General features: G+C 41.0%; 1 protein-coding gene across 31 annotated transcripts in view; it reads left to right on the plus strand.

Moving 5' to 3' along the window:
- Positions 1–5,223: 5,223 nt before the first annotated feature.
- Positions 5,224–23,272, plus strand: part of TCF4 (transcription factor 4) — a 338,871-nt gene continuing 320,822 nt past the window's right edge. For 10 of the 31 annotated variants that reach the window (XR_014556178.1, XM_083702695.1, XM_083702714.1 and 7 more), the window contains exons 1-3: positions 9,997–10,453; positions 11,509–11,600; positions 13,391–13,463. Coding sequence is in view for 28 of the 31 variants with exons in the window: in XM_083702695.1 (XP_083558821.1) it covers positions 10,393–10,453; positions 11,509–11,600; positions 13,391–13,463 (226 nt within the window). In the remaining 3 variants the exon portion in view is untranslated. Of the gene's footprint in view, positions 5,352–8,079; positions 8,855–9,698; positions 9,817–9,996; positions 10,454–11,508; positions 11,601–12,632; positions 12,771–12,885; positions 13,052–13,390; positions 13,464–23,272 lie in introns of those variants that run through there. The other 21 variants (XR_014556176.1, XR_014556177.1, XM_083702702.1 and 18 more) reach the window with 10 other exon arrangements.

Consider the following 23,272-nt stretch of genomic DNA (forward strand, 5'->3'; position numbering starts at 1 on the left):
TGGGAAACAAGCCCGGCTTGAGATGACCATGCTGTTTGATCTGGACTCCCTCCATGCAGATTGAATAAATCAGATTTCTTAAATCCACTGTGTCTTCAGTTCTCCAAGGGAGCACAAATCCTGGGTGAAATCTGCACACATATAAAAACTGTTCAGAAAATGCTTTTTTAAAAGCTCTTTTTAAAAAAATAAATAAATAAAATACATTGAATTTTCCATAAGCCTCACCATCACCACCTAGTATCACATTGAATATTGCACTTAAAACGTTTTATTTGCAGCTGTATAGCTGAGTCCCTGGATGAGCCCCTGGCACCTCCTGGAATCTTCCTTCTGCTTGGCAGACAGTAGGGGTGGTGCCCAACTTTTGTAACAATATTTATGAACCTTTTGTAGATCTCTGGCCATTGCAGTTAAAGTAGTGTGGTCCCTAATGCAATGCACAGTAGGCCTTTTAGGCACTATATGCTTATAGGGTCAAAACGGTGTAGCTTCCAGCAGCAATAAAAGCAGACGGAAGCCTAACATTACAGGGTTTAAAAAGGTATTTTGTTTCCTCCCTAATTCTTTTGGAACCTTCTTGTGCTACTTAGCAATGCCACTAGCGACCATCCTTGACAAAACTAATTTGGGGGTAGCATGCACAAAATTAACTGATGTCAGACTGTGTGCAGGAGCGGGGTGTAGACTTAAGCAATATGTGGGTGATACCATATTAATTGATTCTCTGATTCTGTGCTGCATAATTAAAGGAGGACTTTAAGATCATGAGCAGGTGTGCAATTGTTCATACTACTGTCAGGTCCCAGATACTGTTCACACTGGAAGAGGAGTAAAGTGAGAAAGGAAAAGAAATGGAAACACCTCCTTAAGAAGAGTTTAATTTATTTATTTTTTAAAAAAGACAACCTAATTCTTGATCGTTTGCTTGTGAGAAGATTTGCTGAGGTAAAGTCCACTCTTTTCCTTCTCGGGATGTCAATGCCTACCTCAGGGAGTGGGTGCTTATTTGCTGTGTAGGTAGAATAATAAATAATAATTATATATATTTTTTTATATCCTGCCCTCCCCAGCCAAAGCCGAGTTCAACAAGAAGCCAAGGATGCTGTCAGATTCATAGTATTTATTTGTATCAAATATTTCTAGGGTGCCTTAAGAGCAAAGGCTTCTCAAGGCAGCTTATATGAAAACAATAAAACATAATTCCAGTAAAAGACAGTAGGTTACTTCTGGCACTGATTCACTTGTATTTAAATATTCCTACTCGCTTAAACATTATTCCCTGCCCTGCTATTGTCTGCAAGCTTCTGCTCAGGTGTAGCCTCCAGCCTTTTCTGACCCAGGAATTACTTTTATCCCCAAAACATGTATTTGGGAACCCATTCCTTAATTTGTTTACAGTATTTTTGTATGGTGGCAGTGCTGCTGTTGTGGACTACCTTAGTTCAGGCCGTGACCCAGTCAGTTGACCCAACAGTTGAAGACCATTGTGCTAAAGGAACAGGATAATGAAAACCTGGAAAGGTAAAAAAAAAGAAAAGAAAGAAGGTAAATGTAGGACTTGTGACCATCTGGGCATAGAAATAGGATTTGGGACATAGAACCCTGGATTAAAGTTCTGTCTATGCTATGGAGAGAAGCTGCAACTGGTATGATCCAGCACACAGGCTTGTTGAGAAACATCACAAAAGTGAAAACAACAAAAGGTGGCTTCCTAAGACTGTTAAGTTGTGGGCGAACATATCAGATGACACAGTGATTCTTCCAAAGCAGCTCTTTATTTGTAAGCTGGAACAGAACTGAACTGAGGAGCTCAGCCAGCCTGCTTATATAGAGCTCCACTAGAATGCAACAGTAACCATTTTCTGTAACTAGCCAATCACTGAACATCACTTTTGATCCTTCATTTGCATACAAACTATCCAATCACTGAATGTCACTTTTGATCCTTCATTTGCATAACTATCTACAGTATCCCCCTGCTGGCCCAGGGTGAGAACTTCAGTATATAACACCGACCAACACACTCCTTCTTATGGCAAAAAACGTACTGATTTGTTAAACTTGAAGGTGGCTCTAGACCCTTGGCTGTTCTTGCTGCAGCCAGCAAGTAAAGCCATAACTCAGGAGCAGAACATCTGCTTTGCATGCAGAAGGTCTCAGGTTGAAATCTCCAGCATTTCCAGGTACTAATATTATTACAATTTATTACCCACCCTTCAACCTGAAGGTCCCAAGGCAGGTTATAATCATTAAAACACATCATTTAAAACAGTTCAAAATAACAGGCAGGGATGAGAGAGATATGAAATCCTGGTATGAAATCCTGGAGGGTTGCTGCCAGTCGGTGTAGGCAATACTGAGTTAAATGGACCACTGGTCTGACTTAGCATAAGGCAGCTTCCAATGTTCCTAACAGACTGACATGGTTATCCCTTCAGAAACAGTAGATAAAGTTTTAAAAAAAACAAAAACACTTTGCAGATTACAATTATATAAATACTAGCATTCACACACCAGCCCCGTGAGTAGTCCTCAGCACAATAATACTGCTTGCCACAGTGTAATTATTATTACCCTTAAAATAAACTAAGTTCTTTACAGAGCATTAAGTGGGAGGGAGCAGACGGCAAGTCCTTGCCCAAGAGGGAAGCTGACATGAGTTCATGTAAAGCTGATAAAACGTAGTCCCTTCATAGAAATGGGCAGTCATTACAGATGGATAAAAGTTACCTTTGATTGAAATGTGTGCATCTATCTACCTATTTATCTATCTACTACTGATTGAACTCAGGTGCTGGCTGATTCTACAGACTCCAAAAACCAACAGTGTGTGACTTACTCCAAACTGGTGCCAAAGTTTTGCAATAGTTTTGCAGTGAAAACTCTGCATTTTGAAGTGCCCCCCACCCAACTGAGTAATTAAACTGCGGGTCATAGCTTTTACCCCCCAAAAAACTTGGTCCAGGGCATTGCAAAAACTGGGATTTGTGCTGCAAAACCCTGCTAAAGAACTGCAAAACTTTGGCAGCATTTTGGAGGGGATCCCAGATGTCAGGGTTTGTAGTTAATAAAGTTCCAATTTGAATGTCTTCAAAGCAGGGTTAGGCAAATTGCATTGGTTTTTAGATATAGCTTATACAGATAAATATGTGAATTCAGTCTTGGACTGAAACCCTTAGGAAATATATGGCCTAGTCCCTGTTTTTGAAGCAATGCTACAACTGAACGGATCTAGTTTGTATCCAGGCTTCTGGACAGAAACTTCCAGAACGTGTGGCAGTCGGTTGAGAACATGGTGACTCAGCAAGGCGCTTAGAAAAACATATTCTCAAAATACAAAGGGATGAGTAACTTATCCTGGCATTGTATATCCACACATCAAAACAGTTTAGGATATTGCCATTGCTTAATTACTAATTTATATTTATTCAACTCTGTAACTTTCAAAGCAGCATTTAAATTAAATTATGTAAATATAATCATTTTTTAAAGTTACAAATTTGCATATGCAATGGCTGCCATCCCTATGTGTCTGGAACATTTCCTCCCCTGGCTTTCTATCCTCCTGCCATGGCAACTGGCTGACAGGATGAAATTCTGCCCAGGCCCAATACAACTAGCTAGCAAGCTGGCTACCCCTCACTAGGGCCAGGGCTACACATGCAGCAGAACTGTGGTACCAATTCTGTGAGATTGCAAAATGGACTACACCACTTCAGACTGCAGGTGGGGGTTTTACAATGATAAATGCTTCCCTGCATACAAAAAAACAAAAACAAAACCCAGCAAACAGAAAACCAGCACAGGAATATTTTCTCTAGATATGCAAGGGTGGGTTTTTTTTTAATATTATTAAAGTTGCATGGAGTTTGGGGTTGCTGTTTTCAACCTGCACTCTGAACTGGTACAGGCTGCTGCATCCCCTCAGGGTTTTGCCCTCTCTTTCTGCTGTCTGAGTAGACCAGGTCTGAAAAAGGTGTGTTTCTTTAACAGGGAAAGCCTGAGTGGCTGCGGTTTCTGAAGGGCTGCAGATTAAAGGAGAGGACCTGAGGGCAACTTATGTCAGAGACTAGGTGTAATATAGTGGTTAATACGCCAGACTAACCCCCATTTGTCCATGAAGCTTGTTGGGTGACCTTGAAAGGGTTCCCTATCTCCCAGCCTAATCTACCTCACAGAGTTGTGAGGGTAAAATGTGAGGTGAACCATTCCCCATGTACACCAATGGCCACTGCCACCCCCACCCCCCAATGGAGTTCAAGAAGTTTGAAGCGTGTCTGGAAAATAAAGGGCAAGAGTCAAATCACTACCCTCATAGAAAAGTTGTCCTGGGTGGGGGGGACAACAACTCAGTATTTGTGACTGCATTAATAAGCAGCACCAAGGAATAAGACATTATCTCTGTTGAGGGACAAAAGCAAAGACAACTCTCCTCAGTATTTAGAGGCAAGGCTGGATGAAAGCCATAATGGGCCTCAGGCAGTGGGCTCCCTGTTTCACTCGCAACTCTGAGGTAACGCCTGGAAATGGTGTGTACACACATATGCACACACTGGAAGAAAACTATGCAGTATACATTGCAGAGGGGAATACTACATATCTTAGAGAACATACTCTTCCATGCTTTCCTTAATATTTTTTTTTTTAAAAAAACCCTATGGTTCCTAGTTTTAATTGTATCATGGGTTCCTCCTCTTGCGCAAGAGAAAGCAGGGGTGTGCACGCACCATCCCTGGTCCCAATCCCAACGTCCATGTCTGCATAAAAGCGGCCTGTTTTTTGTCCTAAACCAAAGCCAGGGTGAGATGGTTGCCTATTTAAAAGGGTCTGAATTACCTACCAGCCCTGTCTCTGGCCAGTGGGCTGTTAAGGGAAAACAATTGCACTGTGTTTTTCTCTCATAGCTTTTTTGTTGACATAAACAGTGTATGTGTGAATAAGGGGAAACACCTTCCCCACCTCGTTCTGTGTTGTAATATAATAACAATAGCATTTATTATTATTATTATTATTATTATTATTATTATTATTATTATTTCAACTCTGTCCATCTGGGTTGCCCCAGCACTGCATGCACCATAATTTGAAGGGAAGTCTAGAACATCACCGGGTCCCGTGAAGCAGTGAGCCTTGGGCTGTAGCCCTGTCGCTCTGTGGTTTAATATGGCCTTGATCAAAGGTGCCTCTTCACTGACTTATTTTTAAATTTCTATCCCACAGCTAGAAAGAGCCAATCACCAAAATTCACCAGTAAAGCCATAGTGACGAACACCATTCCGAAAACAGTGCCATCATCTCATCAGCCTGTTCGTGAAGGCAAACTGCTTAGGAAAGCAACTCCTTCAAAGGTAAGTGGGAGAAAGGTTGAAGCTCAGAGCAAGCGCTTCTCATGGGGAAGGCCTTAGGTTCAATCATGGGCAACTTTAGATAAAACTGGGAGATAGCCCTGTCTAAAATTCAGGAAAGCCACTGCCGGTCAGTGTAGACATTACTGGTACCAGTGGCCTACCTCAGTATAAAGTGTCTTCCCACATTCCCATGACACAAACTGAATATCCACAGAATAACCTAGAGAAGTTGTTCCATTCATTAATTCGCTTCAGAATGAGAAAGGGAAATTTCCTCATATGAGTACCATCGGCTTGACCAGTAAGTATCTTGCCATTGCTGAGGAGAAAGGCTCAAAAATACTGATAACTGGTGCACAGACTATACAGGGACTTGATTTTCAGTTTGGTTGGAAAATGAATCTCAGAGAGAGCCAAGGAAGGGGAAAAACAACAGGAAGGGATTCTTTAAATTAGAAAAATCTCTCTCTCTTATGCCCACTAGGTGTACTGAGGGAGAGTTTCTCCCTAAAGTTCCCAAAATATCAGCAGCAATTCAGATTAGGGCTAGTCTCGTTGAGATAAGACAGAAACCCACTATGCTGCTACCTGCTCTGCAGTTCCAAAATGGATCCAGACAGGAGTGCTTTTTGCAAAGGGAGAGGAAATTGGGCAAGAAGCCGCTTCTTCTCAAGAAGACCTGGCAATTGCCAGTAGGGGAAAGGAGCTGGGAGAGACTATAAAATGGCCTGGCCACTGCCACCTCCTCTTTCTCAGTTGTTGGGGTAAACAAGCGCCTGGTTATCTGATTCTGTAGCACTTTTGAGAAACATTTGAACAAGGTTTGTTACCACAAACTTTTCCAGCTGGATGAAAAGCTCTCTGCCTTACGTGTGAGATATAAGGAGTTCCTGGTTTCGGTTTTCTCGGAATGAGGCACAATGGAGGTAGTGATGCCTTTATGCTATATGATTTATTTACACATATATACAGCCTGAACATATGATGAAGGGGCTCACAGCATTAACAGCTCAAAAGAATTTTGCTTCTCCCATAGCCACAGATTTTGATTCCAGCAGAAATCAGACATGGTTCTGTCTCCCAGCTGCCCAACCCACAGGCTTCTAGCATCTAGCTCCACACAACTCAATTCCCAACTCTGGCCTTTGTCTTTGGGGGGGGCACATAATAAGTGGCACATAGCCACTTCCTTTGTGACCTTAATGGCCCATACATAGAGGGCAGTTACCTAATGTGGCTATTCCAGTAATGGAATCTGCTGGATCGAGGAATTAGAAGGAGGTTTAGGCATACAGCCTACCCCACCGCAAACTCATAGCAGTATTTATTTTTGTGTTTTTCTATTGTAAACTGCCCTTTGATCCCTGGATGACAGGTGTATATATTTTTTAAAATAATAATAATATTCCTAGGATCAAGGAGCAGTAATTCCTCTAAACGTAGATACAACTGGATACCATTTTGAATCAAGATGGAGGAATGAACCTTACAAAATTGCACTGATTTTTTTGGTTTCTTAGAATTCCCGAACAATACCAGATATGAGGCTGCTAGTGAAATATAAAAAGAAAGAACAACAAATGCCCTTTAAAATAAACTGCATATCCTGCAGTTTAGGATGCTTCTACAAAATTTTTATTGTGGACTCTGCTGCTCACGCCTGCAAGCGCATGCATGAACAGTTCTGAACCCACAATGAATTGCCACGTGGAAGTGCCTTTAATCTTGAAAATATCCAAGAGTAGGGCTTTGAGTATGTAGCTCACACCCCACCCCCAACAACAGTGAAACCTTTGTCTTCAGGTGTATTTATTAAGAGTTTCATAGAATTACAGAATTGTAAAGCTGGAAGGGACCACAAGGGTCATCTAGTCCAATATTGCAGGAATATTTTGCCCAACATGAGAATCTCATGCTCTACCAGCTGAGCTATACCAGTTTCAGCCTTGAGGCAATTTACATTTAAAAATAGCAACCCCCCTTTAGTGTTTTATTAATGGTGATGATGATAAATAAGTTACAAAAACTGTGTTGGGGATCGTTTTAGAAGGCCTTTTCCTCCTACATGAGCGATAAACACTTTTAAGAGTGCCTGCTTTTTTGCATGTGCATACCTGACCTGAAGCCTCCCTCACATAATTATTGCAATTAGCAAAACCAGGGTGGGCTGTTTTTGTTTTTTTTGTTTTTTTGCATTGTGTTGGGAGTTTAATTAAATGGCGCGAAGAGAACAATGAAAACTTTTCCAGAGAAGCCCCTCAAACCTCTGTGGTCCAAACCCCTAATCTGTGGGAAAACCATAAAGGATAACTGAAGAAGTGTGCATGCACAGGAAAGCTCATACCAATAACAAATTTAGTTGGTCTCTAAGGTGCTACTGGAAGGAATTTTTTTTATTTTGGGAAGGGAAAGTTTTTTTTTCTTATTTTGGGAAGGGAAAGTTTGTTTTTTTTTCTTATTTTGGGAAGGGAAAGTTTGTTTTTTATTATTCATATTTGCTCGCGCAGCTTATAGTGGTCTGTGCACACGTATCGCGGGGAAACGTAAAGTTCAGTTTCCCCTTCACTTCTGTACCACACAACCCTCCTCTCCTCCTCCTCCTCCTCCTCTCCCAGAGTTTTGCTTTTCCTCCATCTTGGTTGACTTTCTAGCCCGGCTGTTTACCTCTCTATGCTCCGCGCGCGCCCTCCTTCCCTCCCTCCCTCCCTCCCCCTCCTCCTGTCGTCATTCTCTGCAATAGGCGACGCGGCCGAAGCAGGCAACGTGCAGCGAGCAGCGGCGGCGGCGGCGGCGGCGGCAGCAGCAGCAAGCTTTTTTCCCACCCCTCTTTATAAGCACCACTGCATTGCCCGGATGTGAATGGATTACAATGTATCTTTCAGGGAAACGTATTGCTATCAATTTCTCCGCGGGGAAGTCCGTGATGATGATGATGATGGCGATAATGAGGAGGAGGAGAGCTCTGTAAAGTTGGGACAAGTTTGAGACTTTTTATCGCTGGGCTTTTTTTAAACAAAACAAAACAAAAACAAAAACAAAACAACAACAGAGACTTGAGGGGGTCGAAATCGTACTGCCACCGATATTTTTTTCTTCTCTTTTCCAAAATAGTTCATTAGCAGCCATGTGTTTATAAAGAAAAGTCACAGGGCGGGAGAGTAGTTTGCTGGATCTTCCTTTTTATTGTTTTTGTTGCGATATATCTTTTTTTTCTTTTGCTGGCTGGCTGGCTTCGTTTTGCTTTACTTTGGGTGGGAAGACTTATGCCTTACGGTGGATAAATCAAAAACAAAGCAAAACCCCTCGCGCCCGGTGTAAAAGTTGCTTTAAGAATTGTGGAATACTCTCTGGATCTCAAGACTGAGTGCGAGTTTAAAGTACTTCTGCTTTTTTGAGGGTCAAACACACGTGAGATAATAAAGCACCTTTGCAGAAGAGCTCTCTTTTCTTCCCCTAAAATATCTTTCCTTGGAATATTGTGAACATATTTGTGGCCATTTAAGGTAAAGTTACAATTTCCTCTTGGAGTCGTTCTTTTTTTCTTTTCTTTCTTTTCTTTCTCATTAAAAAAAAATATGTTGATCCCACTGTTTTTAACTTGATGCAACTTCGGCAGTGTGAATCCAAGTGCACCGTGCATGTGATAATAGCATCCACAGGCTTAGCAATAAGCGCATAGACAGAGGGGGTATGGGCTGGAAAAAATATATATATACCATGCCAGTAATAAGTAATGAAATTGTTTTCTATCACGCGTGCTGGAGGAGCGGGGGGCGGCGAGGAGGAACGAAAATCAATCGGGCTTTCTTTGGGGGAGGGGGGAGTCTGGGAAAGGGGAATAACCTGAGGCCTGTAGTAGCAGCATTTTGAAATTAAAGTACTGTATATACAACATGCTTGCGAGAAGGGAGGGAGGGAGAGAAAGGGGGAGGAGGCTGGCATAGTCTCCAGAAAACTTGCCTGTGCAGAAAGCCAGTCGAACGTTCGATTTTGGGAGAAAAAGTTTGCAGCGTTGCTCTCTCTTGGTGTCGTCTGCATCGTAAAACGTGCCGTGGAAGCAGCATCGAGCAAATTAAAGATAGACGCACCAAGATCGTGACACAAAAGCACTTTTATTTTATGTCTTGCGAGTGGCCTAAACAATTGTGTGTGGGGGGGGGGGGTTGGGAAACGGAGAAAACAATATTAGTGTTCCTTCCTGGCATATACCCTTGGTCTCACGTGCGTTTTCTTTTTTATTATTATTTTTTTGCAACGGTGTATAAAGTAGTCCGCTTGCTTAGGTCTCTTTGCGCGCTCGCGCGCGAACTGCAGAATGATTGTTTTATATAATAAATCCTTTAGAGAGAGAGAGAGAGAGAGAGAGAAGTGTTTGGGGACTTAGGGGACGTGAAGGGAGGCGAGATATATACAATCCATGTGTAGCTTCCCAGCGTCAATGATCAGGGGCATGGAAGAAAACGAAGTGCCCATTTATCTTTATTGCATATATAAACATATATTTCATTGAAGGGGGGGGGGGCTGTCTGTGTGTGTGTGTTGCATGTGTGTGTGAATCCTTAGGCAGGCAAAGGCAATATCGGGGGACGGTGGCGTCTGGCGGTGCTCCTGGGCTTCCCCTCTCCCCCCCCCCTTTTGCTGAACTTCCAGTCCGGCTTTATTCGGGGTTTGCTTGTGTGCGTGTGTTTCGCGGGGTGTAGCGGCTCGTGCTTTGCCCCCCTCCTATCGCCCCCTTCTCTTCTCCCTCTCGCTTCCCCTGATTAAGGCAGAAGAAGAGTTTGGGTTTAGGAATCGGGGCTCCTTCTTCCCTCCTCCGCCGCGTCTTCTTCTCGTCTCTCCTCCTGTGTTTTTTTTTTTTTTTTCTTCCCCTTTTTCCTCCCCGCTCCAGTTCGGGGGAGAGCTTTTAGCGTGGCGCGCCGGCGGGGTCTCTCCTTTTTCTCCCCCCTTCTCTCTTTCTATCTCTCTCTGTATCTATCTCCCTCTCTCTCTTTCTCTCCTGCGTGTTGTTGTGTGCGGTTGGTGGATGCAGTGATTTCGAGCAATGAAACCCAGAGCTCGGGGCTGCGGTCGGAAAGGGAGCCCCTTCTCTCCTCTCTCGGCCGGTAGGTAACCGGAGGTGTCCTCTTTACTCCCCCCCCCCCTCGCTTTTTAAAATGTCTTTAGTTTGGAGTTTAGTTGTGGCTGCTGCTAATGGAAGAGGAGCTGCTGCTTCTGGTGGCTTCATTTAAACACGGGGAATTCACCCCCCCCTTCTTTCTTTCTCCATGGGGTGCGCCCGGGGAAGGGTCTGCAGTGGCCTGTCTCAGCCCCCCCCCCCCTGCTTTCCAATTGTTTGTTCTAGACTAGAGAAACGGACTTTGTTGCAAACGGGGCCTGAAGATGCCCTTTAGTCCCAGCTGGTTACTTGCAAGTCACCTTTCATACATTAGTTATCTAATCGCCAAGGGTTAACTCTCTTTCTTCCTCCCCCCCTCTAAAAAAAACCCCCAAACAAGTCTTCGAGGGGTTTAATTATAGTATGAACGTAGGCTGGTCTCCCAAAGGCTGGTGTGTCTCTCCCCCCCCCCACCTCTCCAACTCCACTCCCAAACCTCCCATCCCTATTCTGTTGACCTCCCCCCACCCCACGTCTCCTTTGCACCGACCGAGCCTGTGTTGCTCCACTCTATAAATACTTTGTTTGCCGCCTGCCTTTATGTAAAATTATCGGGGTGGTGGTGGTGGTGAGGATATGTGCACGGGGGGAGAAGGGAGCGGTGCAAAATGAAACAAAAAAGAAAGTTGGGAACGGATGGCTGTAGTTTCTGCTCTGGGTTTCTCATTCATTCCTCGTTGAACCTCCTGTTGCATAAACGATGCGCTGAACGGCGCGCCGGCTCTTCTCTCTCTCTCTCTCTCTGTCTCTCCCTCTGTTCTGGATTTTGGGGTTAGACTAGTGCCTGATAAACGGGGGTTTCGAGCGATCCGGTGAAACTAGTGTCGCCTTTCCTGTCTTCTTGTCGTTGCTGCCCCTCCATCTTACCCCCAACTCCCTTCCCCAACCTTTCCCCCCTCCCCACCCCAACTCTCATTTAAAAAAATCAAAAAAAATCCGATTGTTGTTTCCTGTAAGGCTCGGGACTGGGTTTTCTGATTGCGGTTATTTCCATGTTTCTAGGTTTGTGTGATTTTGCTAAAATGCACCACCAACAGCGAATGGCTGCCTTAGGGACGGACAAAGAACTCAGTGATTTACTGGATTTCAGTGCGGTAAGAAACAACGGTGGAAATTAACAACAGCTCTAAAAAAAATAAATAAATACAAAATTAATTAAAAAACCCAACAACACCTTCCCAAAAGTATGTTAAACTAAAGCAAAGCAAAGCAAAATAAATAAATAAATGCCCCCAAACCTGTGATCTTCAGTACATTAGGTAATTTTTAACCAGCAACTAGACCCATGGTAAATATGAACGCTTTATTACTATTATCAATTAGAATTTTGTTACATTATCTGAAAGGAGATTGAATATTGTCTGCAATGTACTGGGATGTGTTCTTATCATTTGACACCCCACAAAAAAAACCACCAACCCTTACACACCCTCTGATAAAATTGTGGGTATTTTTTTCTCTCCAAAATTCTCTCAGAATAATAGTTACTTGCCATTGTGCATTGCGTTCTTAAAAGTATGGCTTGCACACCAACTAACTGATAGCTAATCAGTTGCTTAAAGTGTGCTCCCCATTCTTCCCTTGTTTCATTTATTTTGGCACATGGAAAAGGGAAAAGAAATCCAGCACTAGCTCAGCTTCAAGTTTTCACTGAAATCTCAGATTGCTCTGTCAATGAATGAGTTGCAACTTTTCTGTAGAAAACTCCCCCCCCCCAACTGATGGCTAGTGGTGTGTGTGCGTGTGTGGTTATTCTTTTTAATTAAAAAAAATATTTATTTTATCTTTAGGCTTTTTTCCGTTTATAAATATCTTGGCCAGATATTAACCAGGTTCTGGGTAGTTGCCTAATTGCCATACTCCCCCCCCCATTTCCATCTACTCCTGCTTTTCTCCCCCCCCCATCCCTGCTTTTCTCCCGCTTCCTAATCTTCCCCCCTTCTTCCAATATGTCAGAAGTCTTTATTTATTTATTCACAGATTTGTGGAGGGTGGGGAGAGAGAGACCAAGACAAATCAATTTGATGTAGGATGCATTTGTGTCTTTAAATAATTTCAGTGCTGGGAGGGGGGGGATAAAATCCACCTTGTAAGTGGGGGCTATCTCAGTCTGCTGTTGTCTCTCCAAGACTTTCCTTTTGAGAAATGGCTTTGGGAAGTTTGGCCAGGAACCGTAGCCTGAGGCAGCTCTGTAGCTCCCACTTCCCTAGCTGTGCTTTTTTCCATTTGTTCCTTTGCTTTTTGTAGTCTCTGACTCAGGGAAGGTGCGTATTATCCGCTAGACACGTCGAAGAAGATGGAAACCAATTAGGGTTGAAATAAATGCTGGAGAGTGAGAGAAAGAGGGGGGGCGGAGAGAGAGAGAGAGAGAGAGAGAGAGAGAGAAAGAGAGAGAGAGGAGACTTGCTTCAAATTGCTCTCATGTTCAGAGCCGAGATGAAAATTTAGGGCAGGTGGAACTTTGCATTATTATTATTTGGGTTCACATATGACAGACAGATCCTAAAACGGGATGGAAATGGATATAGCTACGTTTATGACCAAGGTTTCAGTCACAAACTTTTTTCCCTCACTTTTGTCAATCTAAATGTTTCCAAAAGGGTCCCCCCCCCCTTCTCCTTGTTGCCTGATATTGTGGCTGGGGTACTGAGGTCCCTCCCCTAACAAATCTTGTATTGTTTGGGGAGACATAAAACTAACATAAGGGGAAAAGGGGGGAGACTGCAAATACTGCTATACCATTACGAGAGCAGAGATGGGAGATGTTTAAATAAACTGTTCTTAGGTTTCGTATAAAGTTGAATGAAATGTGAGCTATCAGCGAATGTAGAGGGGGGGAAAAAGCCCTGTTTACCAACAATAATGCCTCTTTGTTTTCTTTTAGATGTTTTCACCTCCCGTCAGCAGTGGGAAAAATGGACCAACTTCTTTGGCAAGTGGACATTTTACTGGCTCAAGTATGTACAGCTTCTGTTTGGAATGCAGTTAAAGTGTCTCCTTTAGGTATCTTCCATCCCCCCCACCCCCAATCAGTGTGTGTTAGTGAAATAACTCTTATCTTGGTAGAAATGGCTTCCATTAAGAAACTGAAACATTTATTTCATACTGCTTCATGTTTAATATCGTACCTTTCTCAGAAATAATATTTGGAGTGAATAGTTATTTTATAGGATTTAGTTTTAAGCATAACCAAGTTTGGGGTATTTTTAAAAATCCAAAGTACTTTTATCCTTTTGTTGCGTGGGGAACGATAACCAACTCACTCAAGGTTTCTTATGCATTACAAGAAGAATAAGTCCTGTTTTAAGTTCTTTTCAGTAGTATATATCTTTTTTTAAAGAAAAAGTCCTAATTCTCTTCCAGAAATTAGCATTTGCTGATGGATTGTTTTGGGATACGCATCAAGATTACAGTCTTATGCATTATTCCTTGACACACACACAAAACTTTTAAAAAAAATATTTTACTGATGTGACTTTCTTAATGCATATTACACCTTTTGGATAAAGAGTATGTTTGCGTTTTTGCAAATGTGTTCATCTATTGAACACAGGAATGTTTTGCTTTCAACAAAAATGCAACATTTATCTTTGACCAAAATAAAGAGTCTGCTTATTGATGAAGTAAGCCACTGGATATAATAACTGAATGTTAAGCACAAAGGATGTTTATATATTGGAAATAATGCATTTTGTGTCAGGCTGGAGGGGGGGGGAATGCACATTTGAATACCTTCCACGCCCATAATTTAATTTCATAGTGTTCCCTACATTATTACACGTAGTTCCTTGGATGTTCCTTAGATATACCTACAATTAAACAGCTGCAGTGTTTTTGAAATTTTGGCAATTGTACATAACAGTACTCTGTAAAAAGCATATCTGAAACAGATGTTGAATTTTCACAAGCCTTTACAAGCTTGCTACCTATGATTATGTAGGGGTGTTATCCCATATCTATCAAAGTTAATGGCAGAATTCCCAATAGTTTTAATGGAGTCAAAGTGTATGAGGAATAAGATAATGTCTGTAATTTTCATTTCCTATTTAACTGCTTAAAAGAGTATTCCTCTCCATACATTATATGGTTTTATATAGCTTTTTTAAGGATGACATACAGAGAACTAAATTGAAGTTAGCTTGTGCTTTTGATAAGTTGTACCATTATTTTTCATAAGTTTGTATTTTTGATAAGTTCTATCATTAAACATACTTCGATTATATTCAGAATTTTAAAAATGAAGACACGTGTGATATGAAAGTTGATGATTTCAGTGTAGCGTTATTTCAGGTTTCATTGATGGGCCTCTGTACACCTTGATTTCTAAATGTATTGTCTTGGATCAAAGCCTCATCCATTCCTTTGGAACTTTATACCTACCAAGGCACACCTTGTAATAAATCATTTTGTAATATTTTGCTTATTTTGGTGATTTTAAAGAAAGCAGAGTATTCTATTTTTTTTTCATTGTAGAAGCAGTGCAAAGTATTTGTGATAGATAAATCGATTTGCCAGTTACATTCAATCAATGCTGCAGTTAACTATTGTTCTAGCAAATATTAGCTGTATGCTACTTTTAAGGGATTTCCCACAGTTTAATAGTCTCTTGTAAGGCCAGTTGATCAACAGTTTTAAAAGGGTGAAGAAACAAGCTGAAAATATATTTGGGGGGGGTGTGCAAAACATTTTTTCCTAGTACGCCCAGTGCAAACATCTTGTCATTGGTATGTAAGCCTGACATGCAAATAATTTAAAAAGAAACATACACACAAAACCCTGAGGCAAGACAGTAAAATTAATCTATAGATATCTTAAAACAATGCTTCTTTTTAGAAACCATCCTAAGGCCATCATCCTAAGCACACCTTGCAAGTAAGTTCATTGCTTTTCTAGTGAATGCCGCATATGAATGGAAGGTCACTTTCACCACCCATGTGTAAGAATAAGATAGGAAGAAACCCTAGTGTTCTATCTTACTTAATTAAATAAAGTATGGTGGAGATAATTATGTGGTGAAGGTGCAGACATTTGTATGGCTAAATAGCATACTCTTTGTTATATAGACTGCATCTTTTTTCTTAACTGGCAAATGGTTTTAAAACCGATCATTCGGTGGTTAGAGAAGATTGTAGAATCCAGTATCATATAAAACTGACCCTTATCCTAGGAAAACTGACCTCAAGGTGCACTTACATGTACCTTGTTTCCTAGTGTGGATTCTGGCAAATAAGCTGTTTTAGAACTCTTGCACTTTATAGTTTCACTCTTAAGGTAAGTCTAAATTTGAGGATAGGTAATTGTATTATAAAACACTTTCAGACTGCATCAAAATATGTTTTAACAAACAGATTTGCAGTTTCAGAATATGTCTAGATTACTTTCCTGGCTTTGCCTCAAATTGATAGCTGTACTTTTAGTGAAATAATTACGTCCATTAAGTTGAGTCTCGGATGCGGTTTCCTGTCTTTACTGGTGTATATACTCTGTAAATGTTTGACTTACCTGCTTTAAAATTGATGTTCATTTAATGGAAATGTTATTAGTGACTTGTGTATTGTTTTGGGATTTTCGTTGTAAAACAGCAGATCCTGAATTTTTTGATTTTTTGATTTTTTTACTGTGTGTGAGAATGTGAATGTGTGTGTTTTAATCTGCTTCTTCAACGCATGATGGTCTGGTGTGATTTGTAATGTGCGAATAAAAGGAAAGTGGGCCTGTATTTCCTTTAATCTTTAATTTTACAAATGTGGCCTCCTACTACCACAAGAAATTGTGAAGCTGCAAGGGAGAAAGGAATGTAACCTGAGCCATAGACCTGACATTCCCAGAGTGCGTTTTTCACATGAAAGGCTTTTTGTCAACGCTGTAAAGGACCAGCAGTTTTTGTTTGATGTTTGCAGGTGTTCAGCAGAGAGCACTAAAACAATCCAGCCATGATGGTTCAGAGGCCTTATGACCTCAACAGGGAGAACTGGAAAAGATGTGAATAATGTTTAAGGAAACTTCCCCAGGCTCAGCCTCAGTAATATGGAGCTTATGGGTTTGATTTGTCTTCACCAGTGACTTCAGGACAATTGGAGTCAGCTTCTACAACAGTTAAAGTCTGCCTGCATGAGGATGCTTAGCTTTCATTCCCATCAATTGTTGTTCCCAGTAATTTTATGTGTATGTATGTATGTGTGTTGTGTGTATGTGTATAAAATAAATTCTCGTGGCCTAGCTACATATTCAGCATTTGAGATTTCCAACTGAGTAGTTTCTGTTTCTCCTCCTCCTCCTCCTCCTCCTTCGTCCCCTTTTGACATTTCTAACCCTCTACAAGTAGTTGCTTTGACAGAACACTTTCAAGAATGTGTTAAAGTTGTCTCAGTTGATTATTGTGTAGATGAGTTGCATGAGGGCAGTAATGAGACTGGCCATTCCCATAAAGCCAAGGTTTTCAAAGTGTGGGCTAGGTGTAATAATAATAATAATAACAATAATTATAACAATGTTATAATTACTGTTATTATTGTTATTGTTATTATTATATAATTATAACAATGTTATAACAATAATAACAATAGTATTTATACCCCTCCCATCTGGCTGAGTTTCCTCGGCCACTCTGGGCGGCTCCCAATCGAGTTAAAAACAATACAGCATTAAATATTAAAAACTTCCCTAAACAGGGCTGCCTTCAGATGTCTTTTAAAAATAGAATAGTTGCTTATTTCCTTGACAACTGATGGGAGGGTGTTCCACGGGGCAGGTGCCACTACCGAGAAAGCCCTCTGCCTGGTTCCCTGTAACCTCACTTCTCGCAATGAGGGAACCGCCAGAAGGCCCTCGGCGTTGGATCTCAGTGTCCGGGCTGAACAATGGGGGTGGAGGCGTCAGGAGTTGCCAGGAAAGGGGTGAGCTCTTCTGCCACTCTTTCCTTAATGTCAAGCTACTTCCTGACATCCAACTACTCCAGTCAGAATAGCGCAGGTGGTGGCATATCCCACTTGTATTCTTAGTGATGATCACTGTGTGCCCCACTTAACTATTAGCTCAACATCAAGCTGCTCTGTATCCTTTGTAGTGTTTTCCCCAAGATATACAGTAGAAATGGGCTCCGCCTGCAGAAACCTCTGGTTTTATCTTGCTTCAGATATACATGGGGGCCCTTGAATCTTCTGCTTTAAAGTGAAAAATCTTGGGTCAAGTTCTCAGAAACAGTAGGGGTGTTAATCCTGTGTGTGGATTGTACCACTGCAGACTGAAGTGATAGTCTCACATGTTACAAAAGCAAGGAATACACACCCCCCCCCACACCCTGAACATGAGATTTCTGGGCTAGATATCTTCCTCAGATACCACTTTTTATATGCAGGGATCTAGTGTGGTTGTTGCTGTTGTTATTACTAAGGACCATTTAGTCCAGTTAGGACTTGATGGATTTAACATATCACAGAGTGGATATAATTTACTTTAGAACCCTTTCAGTTCAAAGCATTTGAAGTGTTGTTTTCAGACTGCCTCGGTTTGGATGGCTAGATCTATGTGCGATGAGATAAATTAATTTCTTTTATATTTCTCTGGAAAAGCACATTACATTGGTGGTGTGGCCTTCTCAAATAAAATACTGTTATTTTGGTATTATGGCAGCAGGAGTTCTTAAATGAGATTGAATGTTTGTCTTTAGACTGACTGGCTGTAATACTTATTTTATTTATTTTGATTTTTATGCCACTCAGTCTTGGATGCTCTGAGCAGGTTGCTACTAATATAATAAAGTTAGACAGAAGTTTAAAATTCCTCACCTTTCCCCCACCTTTTCTTGTCTACCCTTATTCTTGCTTCTAACCTTTAGAGAGACTTCTCCCTAGTCCCAATATAAATACAATATAAGCATATGTTTCTCATTAACTTTAGATGGATTATTATTATTATTATTATTAATAATAATAATAATAATAATAAAATGTGTTATCTACACTTCAACATCAGGTCCTATGATGGGTCACAACAATTCAAAATTAAATGGTTAAATTAAGAACAGTTAAAATTAGTTACATTCACATGAATAAAGAAGGTCCTGGAAAACTCACATTTCAGGTGTCAAAGGTCGGGGCAAGGAGGTGTGTCTTCGGCATTTGCTCGTAGACTGTGGGGTGAACCTCTGTGGGGAGAGAATTCCACTGCTTTTTAACGGTAACATTAGACCTAAATCTTTGGCTTTTCAGTTGGTCCATTTGAAAACAATAAAAACAAGCAAAATGACAGTTTTAGAATGAACAATAGAAGAATACAGGGATCAAGAAGGTTTACTGCCCAACAAACTGAAAGTTGCATTTTGATGTAGAGATGCATGTGATAGCTTTAAGGGCATCCTGACAAGAACAGGAAAGTGACTAATAGTTAAATTCTATACATGTATACTCAGAAGTAAGCCCTACTGAGTTCCATGGGGCTTACTCCCTGGTAACTGTATACAACTGCAACCTTAAAAACTGAATGGCTTCAGTTGCATGGAAGACACAGTTCAGCAAAGGAAGCTTAGAGCACATGGCAGAACATAGAGATGAACTACATTTGCATGTTTGACTATGTTTGTTATCTTGCCACATGATGTTCCACCATTTCAGCGTAGCATTGTTGCACCAAAAATGCACTTAGTACCCACATAAATTGAAGTGCCATGAATCATTTAAGATGCCACTCTTTGATGGCAGATGGCACTTATATTTTCGAATAGTTTCCTCTTTGTTTTGTCTTTTGCAAATCATTAGGGATTTAGCCATGCAAATGCACAAGAGAATCTACCACTATGTTTGTCATTGCTTACATTGTAGTTATGATTAAAAAGAGAAGGAATACTCGTCTCCCATCCTCAAGTCCTTTCAGCTATGTTTCCTTATCTCACAAGGTTAGTCATGCTCCCAATTCAACCAGTTATTAGCTATTGTGTGAGAAGGCCCCAAGGGGTGGTACTTGGGTGAGATATTGTACTACATGCTAACATTCTTCAAGGCTACAAAATGTTTCAGTGAGCAGTCATATGCACAAAACTAGAAAATAGTATTTTCCTGTTGCATTAGCCTTTCCAAAAAATAACCAGTTGAAATATTTTCGATCTGCTAAAAATCAAACCTGGTTAAAATAACCCTTGGAGATCCTGTGAGAGGCAATACAAATCCTTCTCATTTTCTTATGGCAGAAAACATAGCTGAGCTTTTGGTTTCCGATAGCAGGGGTCACTGATAAGACCTGTTTTATGAGATGATTTAATTGGTAATGAGTTACAAAATGTTTAATGGAATACGGTATTGGTTGTAGCATGAATGATAAAATCAAGGAGTATAGTGCTGTTTACTTTGGTACATTTATTGCATTTAATACTATAATTAATAGTAATGCTTAGCTTTTTTGTAGCACTTTAGAGTATTCAGTGTGCTTCACACACATCCTAGTTCTGCAATACAAAATTGCTGTTTAGCACTGACCAACTCAGGGGTCGGCAACCTAAGACCCATGGGCCACAAGCGGCCCATGGGGGTCGTTTAACCGGCCCACGAGCCACCCCTAAACCGAGCCGCCTGCTCAGCGAGTCCCCGTCTGCTGCGCTAAACCAGCGTGGTGCAGGGACTTGCTTCCGCGGTGCCGGAAATTGCATCTGCACAGATGCAGGTACCGGAAATTGCATCTACGCAGATGCAGACGCCGGAAATCACAGGCGCGAGCTCTCTCTCTCTCTCTCTCTCTCTCTCTCTCTCTCTCTCTCACACACACACACACACACACACACACACACACGATCCAGCCCACGGAGGGATCTCCGCTGGAGTTAACCAGCCCAGGCAAGGTAAACCTTGCTGACCCCTGGACCAACTCTTATTTTGAAATAGTCATGTTGACTACAGTGGGTCCTGCTCCGGGGTGAATTGTTTGAACATTGCAGTTCTAATGTGAAAGCATGGTCTTAAACTTAGCCTTTTCATTTTTCTTTTAAGTGTTCTGGGCAAAGATGCAACTAACTTGAAGGCAATAAGGCAGCAGGAGCAAAATTGGTGGCATAAAATATGGGTATGAAACGAGCAAAAGTGGCCAGTCTTTTCATTGAGTAAGAATGCAAAGCTGGAGTGATTTTTATGCTTTGGACCTCTACATATATTATGTTTTTATCATTTGGTTGCTGAATTTATGGCCAAATAGCTGTAGTCCTGCCTTTTAAGCAGTGGGCTCACAGTATGAATAGGAAATGCAGGCTACCTTCAGCATGACGGAGACAACTATCGGTTATGAAAATCAATTTACCATGGGGTAAAGGCACATAAGTAAAATGCAGTATTTCTTCAGGTACCACTTTATAATGACTCATGGGAAAGTGTGGCACGCATCAGGCCCTTTTCGGAAAAAAATAGATAAATTTTGTATCTCTCACTGCAGTTGTTCTGAAACCAAATCTATGTTTATTTTTATTTTACTTTTATTTTAAAAAGTGAGAAAGGGCTTGTGGCACTGACATATTAAAGGTGCTCGATTTTGGCACAAGCCCTTGTGGCGATCTCTACCAGATGCACAAAGGGGAAAGGGAAGGTGATGGATTAGAGTGTTTGTTCAAGTCGTAAGTGTGCAGAGTTACCATTTAGACGTATTGCATACGAAGAAGCTCATGGGCATGCAGTTCATTCTTACCATTCAGTTGAAATAAATTGCTTACATTTAGTTCGGTTTAGTCCCATTCTACTGAATGGGGCTGAATTTCCCCATATCTCACCGCTTGCTCTTCCCTGGCTTTTGAATCGGTCTGGTATAAAACAAACATTCTGTGCCTTCAGGGAGGTCCAGACTGAAGCACTTACACCTCTGCATCGTTGACTTGTTTCTTTTCGAAATCCTAATTCAAAGCACTGGTCTCACTGAGGGTGATCTTTCTTTTACATGTGGTATGGCACCGAAAGCACACTCCCCCCCCCTGTCCACTGGTGCACCTGCCTGCCTCTGATGTGAGTGGCAGATAGCCATGCCTAGCTAACTTTTGAATAGGATGCACACATGGGAATTGGTTGATCCTGTGGTTGATTTCTGGGTTTTGTCTAGGGTATTCATTGTGCTACTCAGGCTTAAATGTGTTCAATTTTACGTATGTGCACCCTCCAAACATGGAGCCTTTCTACCCACCATGTATATCTGATTCACTGAAAGTTCATGCATGAGCATAATCTTACTCTTCCACCACTCACAGGAGAGCTTAGAGGACAGTATTCTGTGAACTGGTCTAATATTGTTTATTTCAAAATATGTATTTACGCACGTGCACAGATTCATTTCTTGTGATCTGAGGGCTGCCAGGAATGAAGCTCCTTGGAACATTTGACAAAATCAGCAAATTGTCTTTTACCCTTGTAATGAGATAATCAATTAAATAACAGATGAACTACTGTATATAATAGAGTGAAGTAATGAAAGTTTATGCTCTTAATTACTTGATTCTCTTTTAAATGCACAGAATTGCAGAGAAGTAAAGTCTTCCATAAACAGTTTTGTTTTAAGCTTAATCTTTAATCTGTTATTATAAACATAGCCGTTTTGTAAGCATTTCAGATCAAACATTTACTCCTAATGGTAAGCTACATTTTATATCAGGAAGTTTGTGACTTAACAGAGCCTACAAAGAAGCGCAGTCCTGGTGGCCCCAGGCCTGTGGTTTTCAGCGTTTGATATTATGATGCTATTTAGATCCGTTCCCAGAAGGCAAGATAACAGATCTGCAATTGCTTAATCAGGAACAGTGTGTATGTTTGCAATGGTCTGCATTTTAAAGATCATTTACCAAACTGTTCTTGAGTAAATGTTTGTCAGTGTGGTGGACATAACAAGAGGTGTATCAGATAAAGGGGAGGCATTAAAGTTACGAAGACATGCAAGCTCTGATTTAATAGAATATCTGTTTAGATACTTTGAAAGTGAATGGTCCTTTGAGGGATTCATTGAAGGTGGCTTATAAAAAACCACATGCATTTCAGGGTTCCTAGGACCCTGTGCCTGTGTTGAAGTTATCACTTCCATATGATGCAAAATAGGTACATATATGCTTATCACATTTGATGGCAAACATAAAGGGTACATGCAATTTTCTACATAGCAATGATAGTCCGTGTAGGGAATTCATCATGCATGAAGCGGTCCTTAGAGGGAACAATTAGATTAATTTGCAAACACTTTGCATATTTATTCAAAGAGTATAAATATGTTCAGAATTGCTTAATATAGATGTTTATTGTCTTCCTTTCTGTTGCTCAGCTTTTATGCTACGTAGTATGAAATATATCAATACTAAGTCCTAACTGCAGGCTTGTGTATGAAATAATAATTAATCAGGTGAATTTACCTTGAGTAATCAGGTTGTTGTACTAAGGAGTACATATTTCTCTTTTTTTTTTCAAAAAAAAATATTTTGGCTTTTGAAGACCAGTAACATTTTCCCCCATGAAATAAGTAAATAATTGACTCCCTCATCCTAGCTGGGTGCACATCCTCTTGCTTGGTTCTCAGGAAAATAAACACCAGAGGTTCTTAAAATTGACATATCTCTATGGAAAATGAAAAGATGGTTTTCATCCTTGCATGTGTCACTACTCCTGTGGTTACTAAAGGTCAGGGCTTGGTCAGCATTGTTGTCTACAAGGATTAGGTACAAAAAAGACTAGAGACCACACTTCCTGTTTGAAAGCTGGCATCTGGTTGTGTCACAGATATGTTGCAGTTACGGGTAGATGCTGTATTCCTGCATTGCTAT

The sequence above is a fragment of the Podarcis gaigeae genome (assembly GCF_964106915.1).
Source record: "Podarcis gaigeae genome assembly, chromosome: 11".
Taxonomy (NCBI): domain Eukaryota; kingdom Metazoa; phylum Chordata; class Lepidosauria; order Squamata; family Lacertidae; genus Podarcis; species Podarcis gaigeae.